This window comes from Prunus avium, chromosome 2 (assembly GCF_965620075.1).
Source record: "Prunus avium chromosome 2, drPruAviu1.hap1.1, whole genome shotgun sequence".
In the NCBI taxonomy this organism is placed as follows: Eukaryota; Viridiplantae; Streptophyta; class Magnoliopsida; order Rosales; family Rosaceae; genus Prunus; species Prunus avium.
The window spans coordinates 2,638,211-2,656,121 of NC_142285.1; the positions used below are offsets into that span (position 1 = coordinate 2,638,211).

At 39.4% G+C, this 17,911-nt stretch overlaps 1 protein-coding gene and 1 pseudogene across 2 annotated transcripts; one reads left to right on the plus strand and one right to left on the minus strand.

The window, feature by feature from the left end:
• Nucleotides 1-243: 243 nt before the first annotated feature.
• On the plus strand, nt 244-5,046 carry LOC110774491 (protein RETICULATA-RELATED 4, chloroplastic-like). The gene is made up of 8 exons (XM_021979036.2): nt 244-1,089; nt 1,326-1,394; nt 2,334-2,465; nt 2,553-2,606; nt 2,695-2,739; nt 3,721-3,860; nt 4,657-4,782; nt 4,871-5,046. Exons 1-8 carry the CDS (start codon nt 529-531, stop codon nt 4,917-4,919), a joined length of 1,176 nt encoding a protein of 391 aa, XP_021834728.2. The 5' UTR covers nt 244-528; the 3' UTR covers nt 4,920-5,046.
• A 650-nt stretch (nt 5,047-5,696) lies between these two features.
• LOC148296245 (putative disease resistance protein At3g14460) lies at nt 5,697-9,773 on the minus strand (annotated as a pseudogene). Its single transcript, XR_015833629.1, has 4 exons — nt 7,713-9,773; nt 7,022-7,614; nt 6,688-6,830; nt 5,697-6,204 (listed from the first exon to the last, which is right to left on the minus strand). The product of XR_015833629.1 is annotated as a putative disease resistance protein At3g14460 (transcript).
• Nucleotides 9,774-17,911: the final 8,138 nt, after the last annotated feature.

A 17,911-nucleotide genomic window follows, 5' to 3' on the forward strand; every position in this document is an offset into this window, starting at 1 on the left:
TATTCTTATTTTCTTATTTAAAGAATAAGTGCCATAAACTTTCAAGAGAAATGCTAACGGGATTTACTCAAAAGAGAATTTTTACATGGACTTACTAATTTGACCCGGTTTACACAATAAATATGGGATGACAACAACTCCAATGTGTGATTCTCTTTTGAGCAAGATGGTTTATCATTTGGAACTTTCAATTATTAGACTATACTTTTGGTCCACAAAAAATGTCTTCAGAACATTCATCAAAACCAAAAAGAAATAAAAATAAAACAGGAAGAAGACCAAGACCAGTTGGAGAGAGAGAGAGAGAGAGAGAGAGAGAGAGCATATGTGAGGACAGGAAGAGTCTGTTAAGGCTCGTGTGATCGATCATCTACTCCATTCTTCCTTCCCCAACCAAAATCACACCAACCCAATTCTCTGAATTAAATTCTCACTCGCCCCTACTCTTCTCACTTCAACATTCCCTCTCTGCTTCTTGAAAGAGAGAGAGAGAGGGATAAACTGAAAGCAAGCAAGCAAGAACCAACAATGGCAGCAGTCACCAGCTTCTCCAACTTCTCCACTACCCAAACTCTCTTTCTCCCTTCACCAAACAACCCTCAGCATTTCTCTATATCCCCAAAAAGCCTCACTCCCACTCTCATTTCCCGCAGTAAAGTCACCATAACTCCCTCCGTCTCATTCACCACCTCCCGCCTCACCCGCTTCTCCTTCATCGCCAGCTCATCCGCCGCATACGGCGGTGGCCCCCCTGCTGGCGGCGGGGTAGGCGGCGGAGGTAACGACAATAACAATCAGGACAACGGTGGCGGTGATGACGGCGGTGAGGACCGGGAGCGGAACAAGGTGGAGGCCGTGGCGGCAATAGCGGAGGCGGGGCGGTCGTCGGAGAGCCTGCCCAAGGACTTGGCGGCGGCGATAGAGGCGGGCCGTGTGCCGGGGTCTATTGTGAGAAGGTTCTTTGAGCTGGAGAAGTCGGCGGTGTTCAGGTGGCTGCTTGGGTTTGATGGGTTTAAGGAGCGGTTGCTTGCGGATGACTTGTTCTTGACTAAGGTTGCTATAGAGTGTGGTGTTGGAATATTCACCAAGGTCTGTGCTGCTTCTAATTTGATAACTTCTAATCTGATAAAGTTATAGAAAAGGTGAAATCTTGACCGTTGATCCATACTTTGGCATCTACAATTCTTATTTGGCGCCTCAATGGAAATGGTGGCTCTGTTATGCATCGGATATCTTTTAACTTTTGAATATCGAATACAGATCAGAGTATCTGCTATGTATAGGTAGGTGTAAGCTGAGCTCTTTCAATGTTGCTCATTTTTCAGACTGCTGCAGAGTTGGAGCGGCGCCGCGAAAATTTTACCAAAGAGCTGGATTTTGTTTTTGCAGATGTGGTACGCCTCTCATATAAATAAGATCTTTGATTTTGTTGTGCTGCAGAATGGAAAACTATTGCCTCCAAACTAAGTAATTTTCATCAGCTTCATAGATGAGCAGCTTATACAACTGATGTTTGTATAATTGGGCTGAGCGACAGTGTAACAGTAAGAAACACTGTCGGAATCTGGGATATGTCATATGATATAAATATTAAAATTAAATAAGTTAAACTCGGAAAATCTGCCTTTCAGTTGAGTTTTGGGTTGTGAATTGGAATGGATGCAGAAAACTATCTTTGGGTTGTGAAATGGTATTCGTGTCTTTGGTCATTTTCCTTTGAATAGGAGTTGCTTGATTGTAGGATCCTCAGTTTCCACTCTTGTGTTTTTCTTTCCTTGCATCCTTGCAACTTGATTCTAGGTGTCTTTTTATATTCGTATGATCCTTTTATTTATTTTTGGTTGGCATTTCTGCTATCTGTGCTCTAAATTGTTTGCTTCAATTGGAAATTGGACTTAGAATTTGTTAATGGGGTTGCAATGACAATATCAACTGTGTTTCTGAAGTAGAGTTATAAATTGCAGGGATTACTTATCATTTAATTGCATTTTACTAGTAGGACGTGGTGCAATGTACATCATTTAAATTTGTTTACTCATTTGATTACTCCCCCATACTTTCAGAAGTCTTATTAATCTCAAAGGAAAGTTCCTTTTCTAGTCATAAGCTTTCATATATGTTAAACTTTGTGTTGCTTGGAGTGCAAAAGATCTGCAGCACTTCTTCAACTTTGTAACAACTGGAAGTTTTCCTCAATTTTGATGATAGCTGATGTGTTCCGTTTACCATTTCATGCTATCTATTTTTGCCTTTTTTATCTGTTGGGTTTCTGGTTTCTATTTGTTGCACCTTTTTGCAGCCTTACTGTTAATATATTTGTTTTTAAATCTCAGGTGATGGCCATTATAGCCGATTTTATGCTTGTTTGGCTTCCTGCTCCTACTGTTTCACTTCGACCTCCTCTTACAGTCAGTGCAGGGCGTCTTGCTAAGTTCTTCTATGGGTGTCCTGATAATGCTTTTCAGGTTAGTGCTTGCTTCATTAGTTTTGGCCTTTTAAGTTGCCACTTTGTCATATGACTATAACAAGTGAGTCATCACTCCTGTCTGCAGGTAGCTTTGGCTGGAACATCTTACTCACTCTTACAGAGAATAGGTGCAATAGTGGTATGTGCTATCTAACAGTTTAGCAGTCATGTTCATGTCTCTAGTGGTACGTGCATTGGAGTTTATAGTATTTTGATCTTATATTCAGAGAAATGGAGCTAAACTATTTGCAGTCGGGACTGGTGCATCTCTGGTGAGTGAAATTTTCAGCAATAACCAAATACTTTCCATACCTATTTAACCCTCTGTAACTAACTCATTATATTATAGAGCATGTACGCTTTAATTTAACGTTGCATCAACCATTACAACATTGATGAAAAATTCTATACAGGCCTGGGCTCTTTATATTCTTGTCATATTATAGGGTCTCCAATACTAACCCTAAAGTATCTTCTGCATGTTGTATTGGAACACTTATACAACATGCATCATAAGCAAGGCTGGATTGTCCTTTTACTTAGCCATAAAAAAAATATATAATTAATGAGAATATTGTATTTAAAGCCCTGAAGCATCATGCTATGCAGGAAAAACTACATCAACTTTTGCTCAGCCACATAAACTAACTCTGATAGCAAATTGTATTGAACACATAGGATACTTATGTAGTATATGTCTATCAAAATGATTCTTTACTGAGCATTATAATCCTCGACTGTTTTTAATTTAATGATAGTGTACCTTTGGTTGTTTGAGCTTGGCTTATCTAAATTTCAACCTATACATTGTGGCAAAAGGAAACTACACCATTGGTAGAGCTCCACTGATTTGAATTTTGTATCAACATTCAACAATAATAGAGATGTAAATTTTTTTCTCCAAATAATATACAAAGGCACAAGCTTCTCCAACCAGTCTTATAAATAAATTCTGAGGCTCTAGTGTGCTTTATTGCCATTGAAAGTACATTTCATTTTCAATTGCTGTCTACAATGTTATATGTATTTAGTGAAAGAAATGGGAGTATTGGTACATTACTAGATTGTTTTTGTCTCGTGTTATAAGTTTTTCATTGCAGAAAGCACATATGAAATCTGCTTCCCACTCATGTAATGGCTATACATGTGTCATGATGTTATGTGGTTCCAGTTTGTTATATGGTTGACAGTTTCAGTAGGCTAGTAGCCGTTTGGTGTCATATGACTGATTACAATTTTTCAATTTCTTTTAGGTTGGTACGGGTGTAACAAATGCATTGATTAATGCACGAAAAGCTATCGATAAATCTTTTGCTGGTGAAGCAGAGGATGTTCCCATATTATCAACCAGTGTAGCCTATGGAGTTTATATGGCAGTTTCTAGCAATCTAAGGTACACAGGTTTTCTGCAGATTTAAGTAATCTATTTATTATTTACTCTAACCTTCATGAACTGACAGCATAAACCATTAACAAACTTTTCAAGACTGACTGAAGAAACTTGGTATTTTAAAGAGTTACTATCATATCCATGGAGAATAGTATCTATCCAAAAAAACCATTTGTGGCATTTCTGGATGGAACTGGGCCTTTCTAGTTATCGAGAAGCTTTTTATCTTAAGAGCACATGGGGAAAAGAGAAACAAGCTCTTCTAACTATTTGAATCCATATATAGTCTCCAGAACATGTTGACAGAAGAAACCCTTTATAAAAATCATACACCAGTTATTCCTATGCAAAGACACGTGCCACCATAAACATGTCTTAAAAAGAAACTCTTTAACCTCTCAAAATAGAACAGTTATTTATGTGAAAGGACACATGCTTTCCATTATTCTAACAATGGATACAAGATGTGCTGCAGCAAAGGAAGGATCTGCAGAAGACACCTTGAAGAAGGAAATCTTCTGTTTACCATTATTTAGCTTTTTGATTGAGGGAAAAAAAAGAAGACCAATGCTATGATAATTGATGTTGGTTGGATAGGGGGGATTAAAGAAACATGCATCTCATCTTTAAGAGAAGGACTAAGAGATATCCTGATTATTTCATTGACTTATTATTTTATTTGGCAATGACACTACTATTTAATCATTGCTCATAAAGAGTTGAGGCTAGTCGGAAATGATAATAATTTATTTTTGTTATTATTGGAAACGTGCATAATGATATACCTTTTGTTTTAAAGGTACCAAGTTCTCGCTGGAGTAATCGAACAACGAATTCTAGAACCCTTGCTACACAAACACAAGATTATACTGAGTGCAATTTGCTTTGTTGTTCGAACAGGCAACACATTCTTGGGGTCCTTGATGTAAGATCTGAGTTCTCCTTTAATCTCATTATGTTAGTTGGTTGTGTTTTCCTCTACAATTCTCATGATTCTTTATATTGTGGAACAGGTGGGTTGATTATGCACGGTGGGTTGGAATTCAAAAGATACGAGATTAGAGCATAGGGTAGATTACATGATTATTGTAAGTAATTTTATTTTTGTGTGGATATTGATTTTGTTTATGGAATTACAGTGCGGTAACCTTCCGATAAAAATGCAAGAGATGGGCATTTAGAAAATAAACTAGCAACCAAGAGATATCGCCTATATATGCTTGCATCGTGGTGGGGTGGACAATCAGACCAAGCATGATCTTTGCCAATTAACCCATCTGTTTTCTTTATTTCATTTTTGTTTAAATATTGGCATATATAGATTATAATAGTTTAGACAGATAATTGAACTCTTAGAATGTCATATATATCCCCATTTGTAATCCAAATGGCTGTAAATTCATCCATCATATATAGAATCTCTTATTGATGAACTGTTTAACATATAAAAATGGTAAGGACATGCAATTCAACATATAATCCAATAGAGAACAAAAATTCAGAATCGGCTAAGAGTCTAAGACCTAACACAATTGAGATGACATGCAAACACCAAAGAATATAAGTTATTCCTAATGAACCAAAAGAAACAAAGAAAACAACAAACAATGTAGATGTCAGCACAACCATATTGGTCATCAACAATTCAGTGCCAAACCAAGGGTGCATATCTTATTTGATTGATGATGCAATAAGAATTCTGTATATGAATATGTAATATCTCATTGCTTGCTGGAGAGGCGGGTTAAGCCCGGGCAGTGAGCCTGCCTCATTGCACCAAAGTTCAAATTCCCCTCCCCGTAGATTATATTAATTTAGAGTATATTTTTGTTTGTAAAATTTGTATAAAAAAAACTATCTCATTGTTTGCTGTTCCTTCTCACTGTTTACAAATGCCTAGTGAATTGACATGACCCAATAAACAATCCTTCTTGCTTTGATAGGCAGAAAATTTAAAGCAAATGGTTGTCCAAAGAACTGACGAAACTCTATCATAGATATCTTTCTGAGTCCTTTCTGCACCACTGTCACCAGCTGCTGCAGAGGAAGAGGATTCTTTTCTTGAAATTTTGAGTTTGGGCCTATTTAACTCCCATTGCTGCTGAAAGTAGCAATGGATGGTTTCAACTCTTTCTGCAAAGAGGACAATACCATTGTAGGCGTCACACTCGAATCAAGGAGCAAACAAAACATCTGGAGAGAAAAAGAGCATGGCCATACGAGTTTACTATTCCCCTGCTGCGGTTTCTTGAGAAGCTTGAAGGGATGGGAGTTTGAAGACTATTCTGGCACAACACAACATCCACTTCCGTAATCTGTATATAGCATCTGGATATTGGAAGCGTTCCTGCCAATGCAGAAGCACATTCTTTAAAAAAAACACGGTAATCTGTATATAGCATCTGTATTTTTCAGCATGATTCAAAAGATAATTTGGTATTGTCCTTTACTATTATTGCTACAGATATTTGCGTCACACTCCTTTTCTGTCATATTATTGAGACTCCTTTTCTGTTATATTATTGCGAGTAGTTGCAAATATAATATCTCAGTGCAAATATCAAGAATTTGTCATAAGTATCTGGCAGGTTGAGTCGATATTTCTGTTCAAAAGAACAAAGAACAACATTTGGTTACATGATGTCCTTTAAAAACTGAAGTTGTCCCAACATTTGGTTACAAGTCCTCTAAAGATTGTAGCCAAGCAAACAAAAGAAAGAAAAATATGGGTAAAAGTTTTCTCAGTACAGAGATGACAAAATATTATAAGGCAAACCAAATGGCAAAATATTAAACATCTGAAACTTGCAACAGAAAGTTAGTGATTTACCATCTTCAGTTGATGTTACCACGATATGAAATGACCTTGTTGCTATCCAGTCCTTTCACAGCTCTTCACCCTGCAGCTCCGAAAGCAAGAGAGGCAGTCCCTTCTTTCAACCCTCTCACACTGGACCAGACATCATACGAGGACTGGGTCATGAAGATTGAAGAAGTCAAGAGGGTACAATAGCACAAAGAAAGAGCCAGAACCAGAAAATCAGTAAATTACTTATTTTTTTGAAATGAAACTAAGGTAAACTACTCGCAATAATATGACAGAAAAGGAGTCTCACCATAAAGAGTACAGGGAAAGTGTTGATAATGTTTGAAATTTGAAGTACCTGGGGACAGTGAGAGTCGGAGTTGACCATGTCCATGTCCTCCCATGTGTGGGTGTGGGTTCTCATCATCTTCAAACCGTCTTCTAATCCATTATTTCTATGCAGGGGATGTGGGATATTTTGGGCAGGTATCGTCCTTTACTACCAGGCTGGCATTTATCTTTTAGCAGAGGACACCGACTGATATAAAGTTGCCTCAGTGAAATAGGCAACCCCTCCGCTGGAATATGTGCCAGCTTTGGACAATTCTGGAGTTGAAGAGATCGAAGAGAGGTGAGGAATTGAAAGCCCTTGCTCCTCAGTTTCTTCAGATTTGGGAAGCCCCCAATTGAGAGACGAGTGAGAGTTTTGGGGAGCAGCATCTCCATATCCATCTCCCTGTAACTGTCGGGTGGAAATGAAACCACACTTGGGTCTACACCACTGATGGACAATTTTGTAAGAGAGGTGATTCCATCTCCCTGTAACTGTCGGGTGCAACAGCTCCCACAGCGGCTTACAATTCTTGATTCCTCCAATATTCAATTCCTGAAGACAGTTGAGATTGCGCATGTCCGGTAACATCTCCAATTTGTTGCAATTTTCGATTTTGATTTGTCTCAGGCTGGAGGCGGCTGTTGTTGTTGGCGAAAGCAAACCCTCACCACTCGGCTCGGGATGGAAACCAGACTCCCACAACCAAAAATCTCTAAAGTTTGAAGATTGGTGAGGTGGCATAGGCCCTCTGGTAACGATTTCAGATTTGGGCATAATTTGATGCTAATACGTTCAAGACAATAATTAGTGTTGTCGTGGGCTAACCCATTTAACTGCAGCTCTCTACAATAGAATATTTCAAGGCTTTTAAGCGCCCTGGGAAACAACTGGCCTCTCAATGATAACGACGTTAGAGATTCACATCTCGATATTCCCAAGTGCTCAAGAGAAATATGAGAAGAAGACGAAGACGAAGAACTATCCTCCTCTTTCTCTACTAATGATTTCAAACTTTTACACTGAAATATCTCTATTCTTCTTAGATTTGGGGGAATCCGGTATTTTGCGAAATACAGCAACGAATGACACCCCAGAATCCATATGACTTCAAGGGAAGGAGGCAGACCAACATCTGGGAAAGAAACCAGATTTGAGCATCCAACAATTTGAAGGTGTTGAAGAGCCGTTAGGTGATGCAACCCTTCTGGTACCTTCGAAAGACTTGCACACTTGTTTAAATGTAGATATTTAAGCTTGCAAGTCAATATTTGCAATTGCAGCAACTCCTCTGCTTCTTTTCCCAGCTTTTCAAGGAGGGAAGAGTTGCTTTTAATAACCAAATGATCAAGAGAAATCAAGTATTGCAATACTCTATCCTCATTCTTCAGTGAAGATGTCAGCTCCTCACATCCGCCAATCCTCAATTTTGCAACCTTCCTTAATCCTTTGGTGAATTCCCCTCTTTGGAACCTCACCTCTGAAATATATGAAAGTCCCAAGGACTCTAATAACTCAAACTCAACCCCACTTGTCTTCACCACCGCTTTGCAGCCTTCAATCCATAATCGACCAATTTGTTTATAGTTGGAAATTGAAATCACCAATTCCTCGCATTTAATAATTGTAAGTGTTTCTAATGAATCAAGGTTCTCGAGCAACTTACCCTCCAATTGAGGACAATTGCTGATTGAAAGAAACTTCAAGCAAGGGAAAACCTGATCTTGTGCGAAAGGAAGCCATTTCTTCCAGTGTTGCATATCCTCAAACACAAGAGTCTCTAGTACTGGAAAAGGCAAGCTACCCTCCCCATAAAACTCAGGACCAACACTTTTCACTGCAGCCATTCCTGTAATATAAAGTTCTTTGAGCAAAGGCAGTTGCCCAAGTGGTGGCAAGATTTGACAATTTTTACATTTGTCTAAGCGTACATGCACCATAGTGGAGAATAAACGATCTCCAATCCATGTTGAAAATTCTAATCCAGCATAACCCCTGATGATGAGTTTTTCAAGCATTCTATGAGGTTCTAATCTGTCAAGCACACCTAATTGAGTTTCTCGTGTGTTATCCGACCATTCTAGCACCAATTCATCTACTCTCTCCTTGGATTTTAAGTCAGCCTTCCGTGCATCCTCAGCATCAATCACATTCTCCAACTTTGAGAGCGATAATGTCCCTCGGAGATGGGATAGGGATCCAATCTCTCTTATCCCTGATTCATCACTACCTTTACCCACCACAAAATTAGGCAAAGATTGTAGATTTGTCAACCGACCTAGTTGCAGAGGCATTGCTTTTAGTGAAACTACATTTGAATTGTTGAGATGACGCAGATTCACTAGATTCCTCATGTTTCTAGGTAGTGCCTTCAAATAACGACAATCTTCAAGTATCAATGTCTGTAAGTTGTAAAGAGTGGTTGTTGATTCAGGCAAACTTGTTATCCTTGTGTGAGAAAGATCAAGATACCGCAGATACTTCAAATTACCAATTGAATCTGGCAGCTCATGAGCTATTTCATAGCCATTCAAAGAAAGCACCCGTAAGTATTGCATCTGAGTTAATAAATCAAAAATTACCTTACGAGCCAGATATCTAGTCTGCCAAGTATTTGATAGTGAAAGTGGCAGGAATGTTCGCAAACGTTCAACTTCGCGAAAGGCCTCGAACTTTTGAACTCCATCATAGTCACCAATCATGAAAGACGAATGACGAAAGCATTCAGATTGGAAGTTATCACCTTTCTTGTCCTCCAATCTTTTTTTTTTTGAAATAAACCGATTCATTGCAGTGAAGATTAGCTGAGGCAACAGTCTTGGGTGAGGAGTTCCTGAACAAGCTCAGGGGCCTCACCAAACCAAAAACAATCTTGGTGCAAATGAAAAGCAAACAAGGCAAGCCTGTTAGCGACACGGTTACAAAGCCTAGGCACATTGGCCACGGAAGATGACTGGAAGTGAGAGAGGAGCACACAACAGTCATCAATCAAAACCCCCCCACTAGAAGCAACAGAGGTATCTTGCGAGACAGCTATAGCAAGCTTGGCGGAGCCGCACTCGAAACAAACCCGTTGGAGATTCAACTCCACAGCCAACCGGATGCCCGCCAGCAAAGACACAGCGTGAAGATGATCAAGAGACCCAATATTCCTAATTTTTTTAGAACAAGCCGCCAGAACGCTCCCTGACTCGTTGCGGATCACCACCCCAATACCCCCACAACGATCGGCAGCAAGCCACGCCCCACCGACGTTGACTTTGGCAAAACCGTCCCTAGGCGCAATCCATCTGTGAATAGGCTAAAGGGGGACTGAAGGTGATTGACCCAAGAGCAGACTATGAAACTCCTGCAACCACGAAGAGGCCTGAAACACTAAACCCGTGGGACTAGTACCCACACACTCCCAGATACGAGAATTACGGTCTTTCCAAAGAGCCCAAAGAAGCATAAGAGCTAGAGCAAACGACTGCTTAGAGAGAAGGATAGAAGCAGCCTTTAACCAATCTGACATGCTCGACGCACGGAGACGAGACAATGTTGTTAATTATTATGTTAACTCGCAATTGTACGGGGCAATTAGTAGTATAGCAAGACAAGTACGAGGTCGTACCCACGAAGACTGAGAAGTTCAAATTAGTTATGTACGTAGATTACCGAATTCAAGAAGTTAGGAAGTTAAGTCTAAAACAGAAATTAAAGTGAGAGTGATTGTGATTGTGAAAGGAAGTGAGCAAACTGAAATTGCAAATGAAAGCAAATAAACAAGTGTAACAAAGAGTGGTTTTAAGAGTTGGAAAACAGATTTGGAGACTAGGGCATTCGAATCACCATAACAATTCAATTCTGGGTTATATGGAGTCAAGTAACAAGTCTAATTCAAATTCAAAGATTGATTCTAGCTAAAGTATGATTAGGCCATGGTGTTTGGTCCTAACCTTGTGTTCCTAATTCCCTAATTTGATCATTTGTTGTCTAACCTAAAATTAAGCATTAGGAACCCATTAAGCATAGAAGAACAATTTAAACAACCAAGCATGTATCTAATCCCTGTTGTCGAATGTCCATACATACTCTTCCTATTCATAGTTCAATTCGAATTAAAGCATGGTGTCTACTCTTAATTCAAACCAATATAGTTAACAAACAAGTTCTAATGGTGATCAATCATTCAAACAAGCATGTTAACTTATAAGCATAATGAATAAGAACATGAATCATGAATCAAACTTGAAACTCCAAACTTATAAACCCAGAATATTCATGTTAGGTTACATCGAAGCCCTAGTTATGGATTTAGCTACTCATAATGGAAAAGAAACTAAAATAGAAATGGGAAAACATAATGAATGCCATAAGAGTAGAAAAACCCTTTTCTGAAGTTCTTGTAGTGTCCAATGCTTCTCCAAGAGCTTCTCCACGTCTAGAAGGATGTATGAAGGATATGGAGGTGATTTGAGATGAGCTTGAGTGAGTGGTGATGGCTGAGAAAGAGGAAATTCGTAGGGAAATGGAAGGGAGGTTTTCTGGAGCTGTTTTGGTGATTTTGGGGCAGTTTAGAGTATTGGGTTGATTGCTTGAGTGTTTGGGGTTGTGGGAATGTATGAGGATGATTTCTGGATGATGGAAGTGTGGAGGATGGCTGAAGTGAATTTTGTAGCTTGAAGACTCCTCTATTTATAGGGCTAAGAGGGAGGAACATCATGATGAAATCCAACACCACCATTCCTCATTTAATACAACCCATAACTCCCACTTCATCTTGTCTATGTTAGTGTGGTTGGAATCAATCCCATCCCATACTTCTTTTGCTGCACCTCAAGCTTTCTTCACATGGGATCAAAGGTGATCAATTGTGGCTGCCTTTTGCTGCCAACCCATGTGGTCTTCTTTTGGTTGTTGAACAAAAACGAGTCTTCTGAACCAGACTTGGTGTAGGAAGGCCAGAGGTTTCAAAACTTATCCAATGGGGCTCAAATTTGGATATGTTATAGTAGACACCCATTGGAACAACTTCTATGAAGAAAGTATTCCCATCGGAGCAGTAGAAGTATGCGTTTTGGGACTTACAATTTGGCTGCCGAACAGAGACTGGAGTTGACTTCATTTCATTTATGCTTTACATGCATGCACATGCTTTCTCTATAATAACTCCAGCATGTACCAACTTGATCCTTTAGACTTTCATAGCTGGAATGCCTCCCCACTTCACTCATTATGTTGGATCCAAAGTCAGTTGCAGCATGGGTGAGGCACATGGAGGCACATGACAAAGCTGGCAGCTGCAAATCCTCCTGAGCAGGGTTGAGTGTTGGGTGGGCTGAGCACTCCACAAATGTCCAATTGGGCTGAACTTTGGATATGTTGTACTAGACACCCATTGGAACAAGTTTCATGAAGATCTTCACCTCATCCAAGCCCCATAGCATGCTGATCCAAGGCCAAGAAGCTGACCTACGAAATTGGGCTGGAAAGGAGTTGTAGCCAAAATGTGTTTGTCTTTAAGCCCTTCTTCCATTCACCCAAATCAAGCCTTAACATGCATGGATTACATCATTTCCTATCCAAAGTCATCATTGTTACCTAAATGTCAATTAACTGAAAGATAAACACAAAAAGGATTAAAAGCACAAGTTTAACTCAAAAACATAACCAAATCATAAGCTAGAAGGGTACAAAATGATATACAATTATGAACCGATCAAATACCCCCAAACCTAGATTTTGCTAGTCCTCGAGCAAAACAACACAAAACAAAGTTAAAAACAAAAAGTTAACTAAACCACTTTCGTAGGTAACTCGATTGCATTGAGCGTATGCAACAAGCCTTTAAACCTCTAGGCATCCCTAGTAGGAGGAGTTGTGTCTCCTGAGGGTTTAACAGAAACGATACCCACAAACGCATTACTAACTCTACAAAACAAAGTGGTTAGTAAAACTTGAAATCAACTAATGAGAACAAAAGAAAACTTTAGTCATACCTCCAACACTGTAGAGTTGCCAAGATAGGTGATCAATCAGTGTGTAATGTGGAAGCTATAGCTCAAAGGCACACGGTTTCAAAGCAAGCACACTCAAACCTTGAATAAAGAACATGCTTCGACTCTAATTCTCACAGATAACACTCAATCACTCAGAACCAATGGTTTTATTCTCTCAAACAAGCTTAAGTGAGTATATGACATAGAAGCACAATATTTGGTTAGATCTCATGAAGGGAATCAAATACTAAGAATAGAGATACACACATACCTACCAGCACCCATGAATACATCCTCAAAGATCAGCTAGGTCTTTCACAAGGTTTGTAATGAAAGGTAAGGTTAGGGGAAATGGAAGAATTGGAAGGAAAAACAGGTAACTTAAGAACATACCAAGGTTGCATTCTTCATTGATCTGCAAGGTAGCATTGACTTATAATGGCATGGCTGCAAACTTCATGGTACCACCTGGCATAGACTTTATTTATTTATTTATTTATTTTTTATTTTTATTTTACACTTAGATCAAATCGAAACACTTTCATCTTCGTTGATTTGATCTGCATCTTCATTAACTTCATTGCACAGAATCACACCATCTTTCATTTAGGCACATGGCAGCAACTTCCTTGCTTCAAACTTTATCTTGGCACACCTTGGTATATTTCTAAGCTATAGGGTATGGCTACAATAGGTGAAGTATCTCAGATTGAGATACAAAGGTAGGGAAATGATGAGGGTGATAGAAGAAAAGGCTTTAAGTGTTTGGCTTCAAGAGGGTTGATGGAACACACATATAGGTAGGGTGAAAAGAAAGCACATCGAATGGTTATGCACACATAGCCTAGCATCACTTCAATGAGTTCATTCATGAATGAGAGCAAGCACATGATATCTGCAAAAGAGAATCATCCTTAGTATTCAATCAAAATGGAATAATGAGATCATTTAGAGTGAAATGAAGAAAATAAATTGGGATGAGAAATAGAAACACTTTAAACCCTCTCAAGAAAGCAATTGGGCTCAATATAGCTCACTAGGGTAGTCTCCACTATTCTCCTTCGAGAATTTGAGCATGGTACTTTAGCCACCAGAATTCTAGGAGCCAAAGCTTTGTGAAGTGCAAAATTCTGATATGAAAACCTCAATGGCAGCTCCATAGCATCGATTATATGACATTAAAAAAAAAAAAAAAATTAAATTAAAAAAAAAAAAAAAAAAAAAAGTGACAAATGAACGAAAATTGAAAACACAAATGAATGAAATTTGAAAACCTTCCCCCCAGACCTGAATTGAACATTGTCCTCAATGTTAAAGCAAAGTAAAGATGATTGAGAACAAGTAAATGATAAAGGGAAAAGTTAAGAAAAAGTTTAGAAGAAAAAAAAAAAAAAAACACAAATATACAAGCAACTCACGGATGACCAGTTAAGGGCCTCAGAAAACACAGCCAGGGGATCCGGGAAGGTTGGAGGGGTCACAATGGTCCCGCTTAAAACCCAAACTTCTTAGACACCGAAGGTGTCGCCTAAAGAACTCCTAGACACTGTATTGACGGAGGTGCTCACTGGGGTTACCAAAAGTTAGCTCATATGAAAAAAAAATTATTTAAAGAAACAGAAACATAAAACGACTAAAATAAAAACAAAACAAGTAAAGAGAAAGGATAGAAATGCTCCCCCTTGATGCGATTAGGTCGATTGCTACCAAGCACCTTCTTCTTGAACACATGGGTTGCCTCCCAAGAAGCGCCTTAGTTACTGTCTTGGCAAGACATTATGTGATCAGCTAAGTTGATGGTACAAAGGGAAGTTGATCCACCACATGGCCTGTTTGAATGCCAGCTGAGATTCCCTCATAGAATGGCTTTAAACGTTGTCCATTTACTTTGAAAGTTGAGCCGTCTTTAGGGTTTTGAATCTCCACAGCTCCATAGGGAGAAACATTGACCACGGTGAATGGGCCTTGCCATCTAGACTTCAATTTTCCTGGAAAGAGACGCAATCGTGAGTTAAACAAAAGAACTGACATACCTTTGGAGAACTCTTTCCGTTGAATGTTTCTGTCATGGTAACTCTTGGTTCGTTCTTTGTAAAGCTTTGCATTCTCATAAGACTCATGTCTAATTTCTTCCAATTCATTGAGCTGAAACTTTCTTGCATGGCCTGCCTTGTCTAGATCAAAATTTAACTTCTTGATGGCCCAAAAAGCATTGTGTTCAAGCTCCATTGGCAGGTGACAAGCTTTCCCAAACACAAGACGATAAGGGCTCATCCCAATGGGAGTCTTATATGCAGTCCTATAAGCCCATAATGAATCATTGAGCTTGGCTGCCCAATCTTTCCTTGTATTGTTCACCACCTTCTCCAGGATGTGCTTAATTTCTCTATTGCTTATTTCCACTTGACCAGAAGTTTGCGGATGATATGGTGTAGAGACTCGATGGGTGATGTTGTACTTCTTCATGAGTGCTTCGAATGGCTTGTTACAGAAGTGGCTGCCTCCATCACTAATGACAGCCCTTGGAGTACCAAACCTTGTGAAAATATTATCCTTCAAGAACTTGAGCACCACCTTATGATCATTGGTTTTGGTGGCTATGGCTTCCACCCATTTAGACACATAATCAACAGCAACAAGTATGTAAGTACAACCAAAGGAAGATGGGAATGGTCCCATGAAATCAATACCCCACACATCGAAGAGCTCCACAACAAGTATGCTATTCAATGGCATTTCATTCCTGCGACTTATGTTCCCCATCCTTTGACACCTATCACACTTAACACAAAAATTAAACGCATCTTTGAATAGAGTGGGCCAAAAGAAACCAGATTGGAGAATTTTAAGTGCTGTTTTCTTAGCTCCAAAGTGACCTCCACAAGCCAATTCGTGGCTATGCCTAAGTATGCTTTCTTGCTCTTCTTCTGGAACACATCTTCTAATGAGTTGATCTGGGCAATGCTTGAATAAGAAAGGTTCATCCCAGACATAATGTTTCACCATGGAAAAGAACTTCTTCTTGTCCTGAGAAGTTAGATCATTTCTAAGAACACCACAAGCAAGATAATTAACAAAATCAGCATACCATGGTTCTTTGACTTGGGCAGCATATAGTTGTTCATCAGGGAAAGTCTCATTCAAGGGTAGCACAGCTTCTCCTTTTTCTTCAACCACAATTCTGCTCAAATGATCAGCTACCACATTCTCACATCCCTTCTTGTCTCGAATTTCCAAATCGAACTCTTGCAGCAAGAGAATCCATCTAATCAAGCGTGGTTTTGCGTCCTTCTTAGTGAGCAAGTATCTAAGAGCTGCATGGTCAGAATAAACAATTACTTTAGAACCAACAAGATAAGAACGAAATTTTTCTAAAGCAAAAACCACAGCAAGGAACTCCTTCTCTGTTGTGGAGTAGTTGATTTGAGCATCATTCAAGGTCCGGCTAGCATAATGAATCACATGGGGGAGCTTGTTCTTCTTTTGACCTAAAACTGCACCAATAGCAAAGTCAGAGGCATCACACATTATTTCAAATGGTAAAGACCAATCTGGAGCTATGATAATAGGGGCTGAAGTTAGCTCCCTCTTCAAGGTAGTAAAGGCTTCCATGCAAGCTTCATTAAACTCAAAAACAGCATCCTTAGCAAGGAGATTACACAATGGCCTTGTAATGCTTGAGAAATTTTTGATGAACCTTCTATAGAATCCAGCATGACCTAGAAAGCTTCTAATTCCTTTCACAGAGGTAGGGGGTGGCAGATTTGAGATGAGATCGATCTTGGCTTTATCCACTTCAATTCCCTTGCTTGAAATCACATGGCCTAGCACAATGCCTTGTCTCACCATGAAGTGACACTTCTCCCAATTCAAAATCAGGTTTGTTTCCTGGCATCTTTTAAGCACTAGAGACAAGTGGTGAAGACAATTATCAAAAGAGGAACCAAAAACTGAAAAATCATCCATAAATACCTCAATGAATCGTTCCACCATATCTGAAAAGATTGACATCATGCATCTTTGGAAAGTTGCTGGGGCATTGCACAAACCGAATGGCATCCTTCTATAAGCAAACGTACCAAATGGGCATGTGAATGTGGTTTTCTCTTGGTCTTCCGGAGCAATGGGAATTTGATTATAACCTGAAAAACCATCAAGAAAACAATAGTAAGCATGGCCAGATAAACGTTCAAGCATTTGATCAATAAAAGGCAAGGGGAAATGATCTTTTCTAGTGGATGTGTTCAACTTCCTGTAATCAATGCAAACTCTCCAACCAGTGATAGTTCGTGTAGGAACTATCTCATTCTTCTCATTCTTCACAACTGTGATTCCGGACTTCTTCGGAACAACTTGTACAGGGCTCACCCACTTAGAATCTGAAATTGGATAGATGATTCCTACATCGAGTAGCTTTAAAACTTCAGCTCTAACCACCTCTTTCATGTTGGGATTTAGCCTCCTTTGGGCATCACGGGATGGTTTGCTGTCTTCTTCCATTAGAATCCGGTGCATGCACATGCTTGGACTAATTCCTTTGATGTCTGCTATGGTCCACCCAATGGCTGTTTTATGCTCTTTTAGAACCTTAATTAAGCTCTCTTCTTCATGTGAGGTGAGACCTGCAGCAATTATAACAGGGAGAGTTTCGTTAGCACCCAAATAAGTATATTTAAGATGATTGGGCAGTGGTTTAAGTTCTAGCTTTGGTGGGGTGATAATGGATGGCTCCAATTTCGTGGATGATGGTCCAAGAGGCTCGAGTGGTGGCCTAAAGGATGGTGGGTATGGTTGAAACACTTCTAAGGCAGCCACCACTTCTTGGAACTCCGGTTCACAAAGATCTTCCTCTTCTTGTGTTAAGACAGCTTCTAGAGCATCATTAGACTTTCTCTGCAAAATTTTGGAAGAAACCTCATGATCCACAACATCAATT

Excerpts from the sequence above, each read along its gene's own strand:
- LOC110774491 (XM_021979036.2), top strand. The coding sequence starts at position 529 with ATGGCAGCAGTCACCAGCTTCTCCAACTTCTCCACTACCCAAACTCTC. Across the intron at positions 1,395-2,333 it reads ATTTTGTTTTTGCAGATGTG|GTGATGGCCATTATAGCCGA; the intron begins GTACGCCTCTCA and ends TTTAAATCTCAG. Across the intron at positions 2,740-3,720 it reads TCGGGACTGGTGCATCTCTG|GTTGGTACGGGTGTAACAAA; the intron begins GTGAGTGAAATT and ends AATTTCTTTTAG.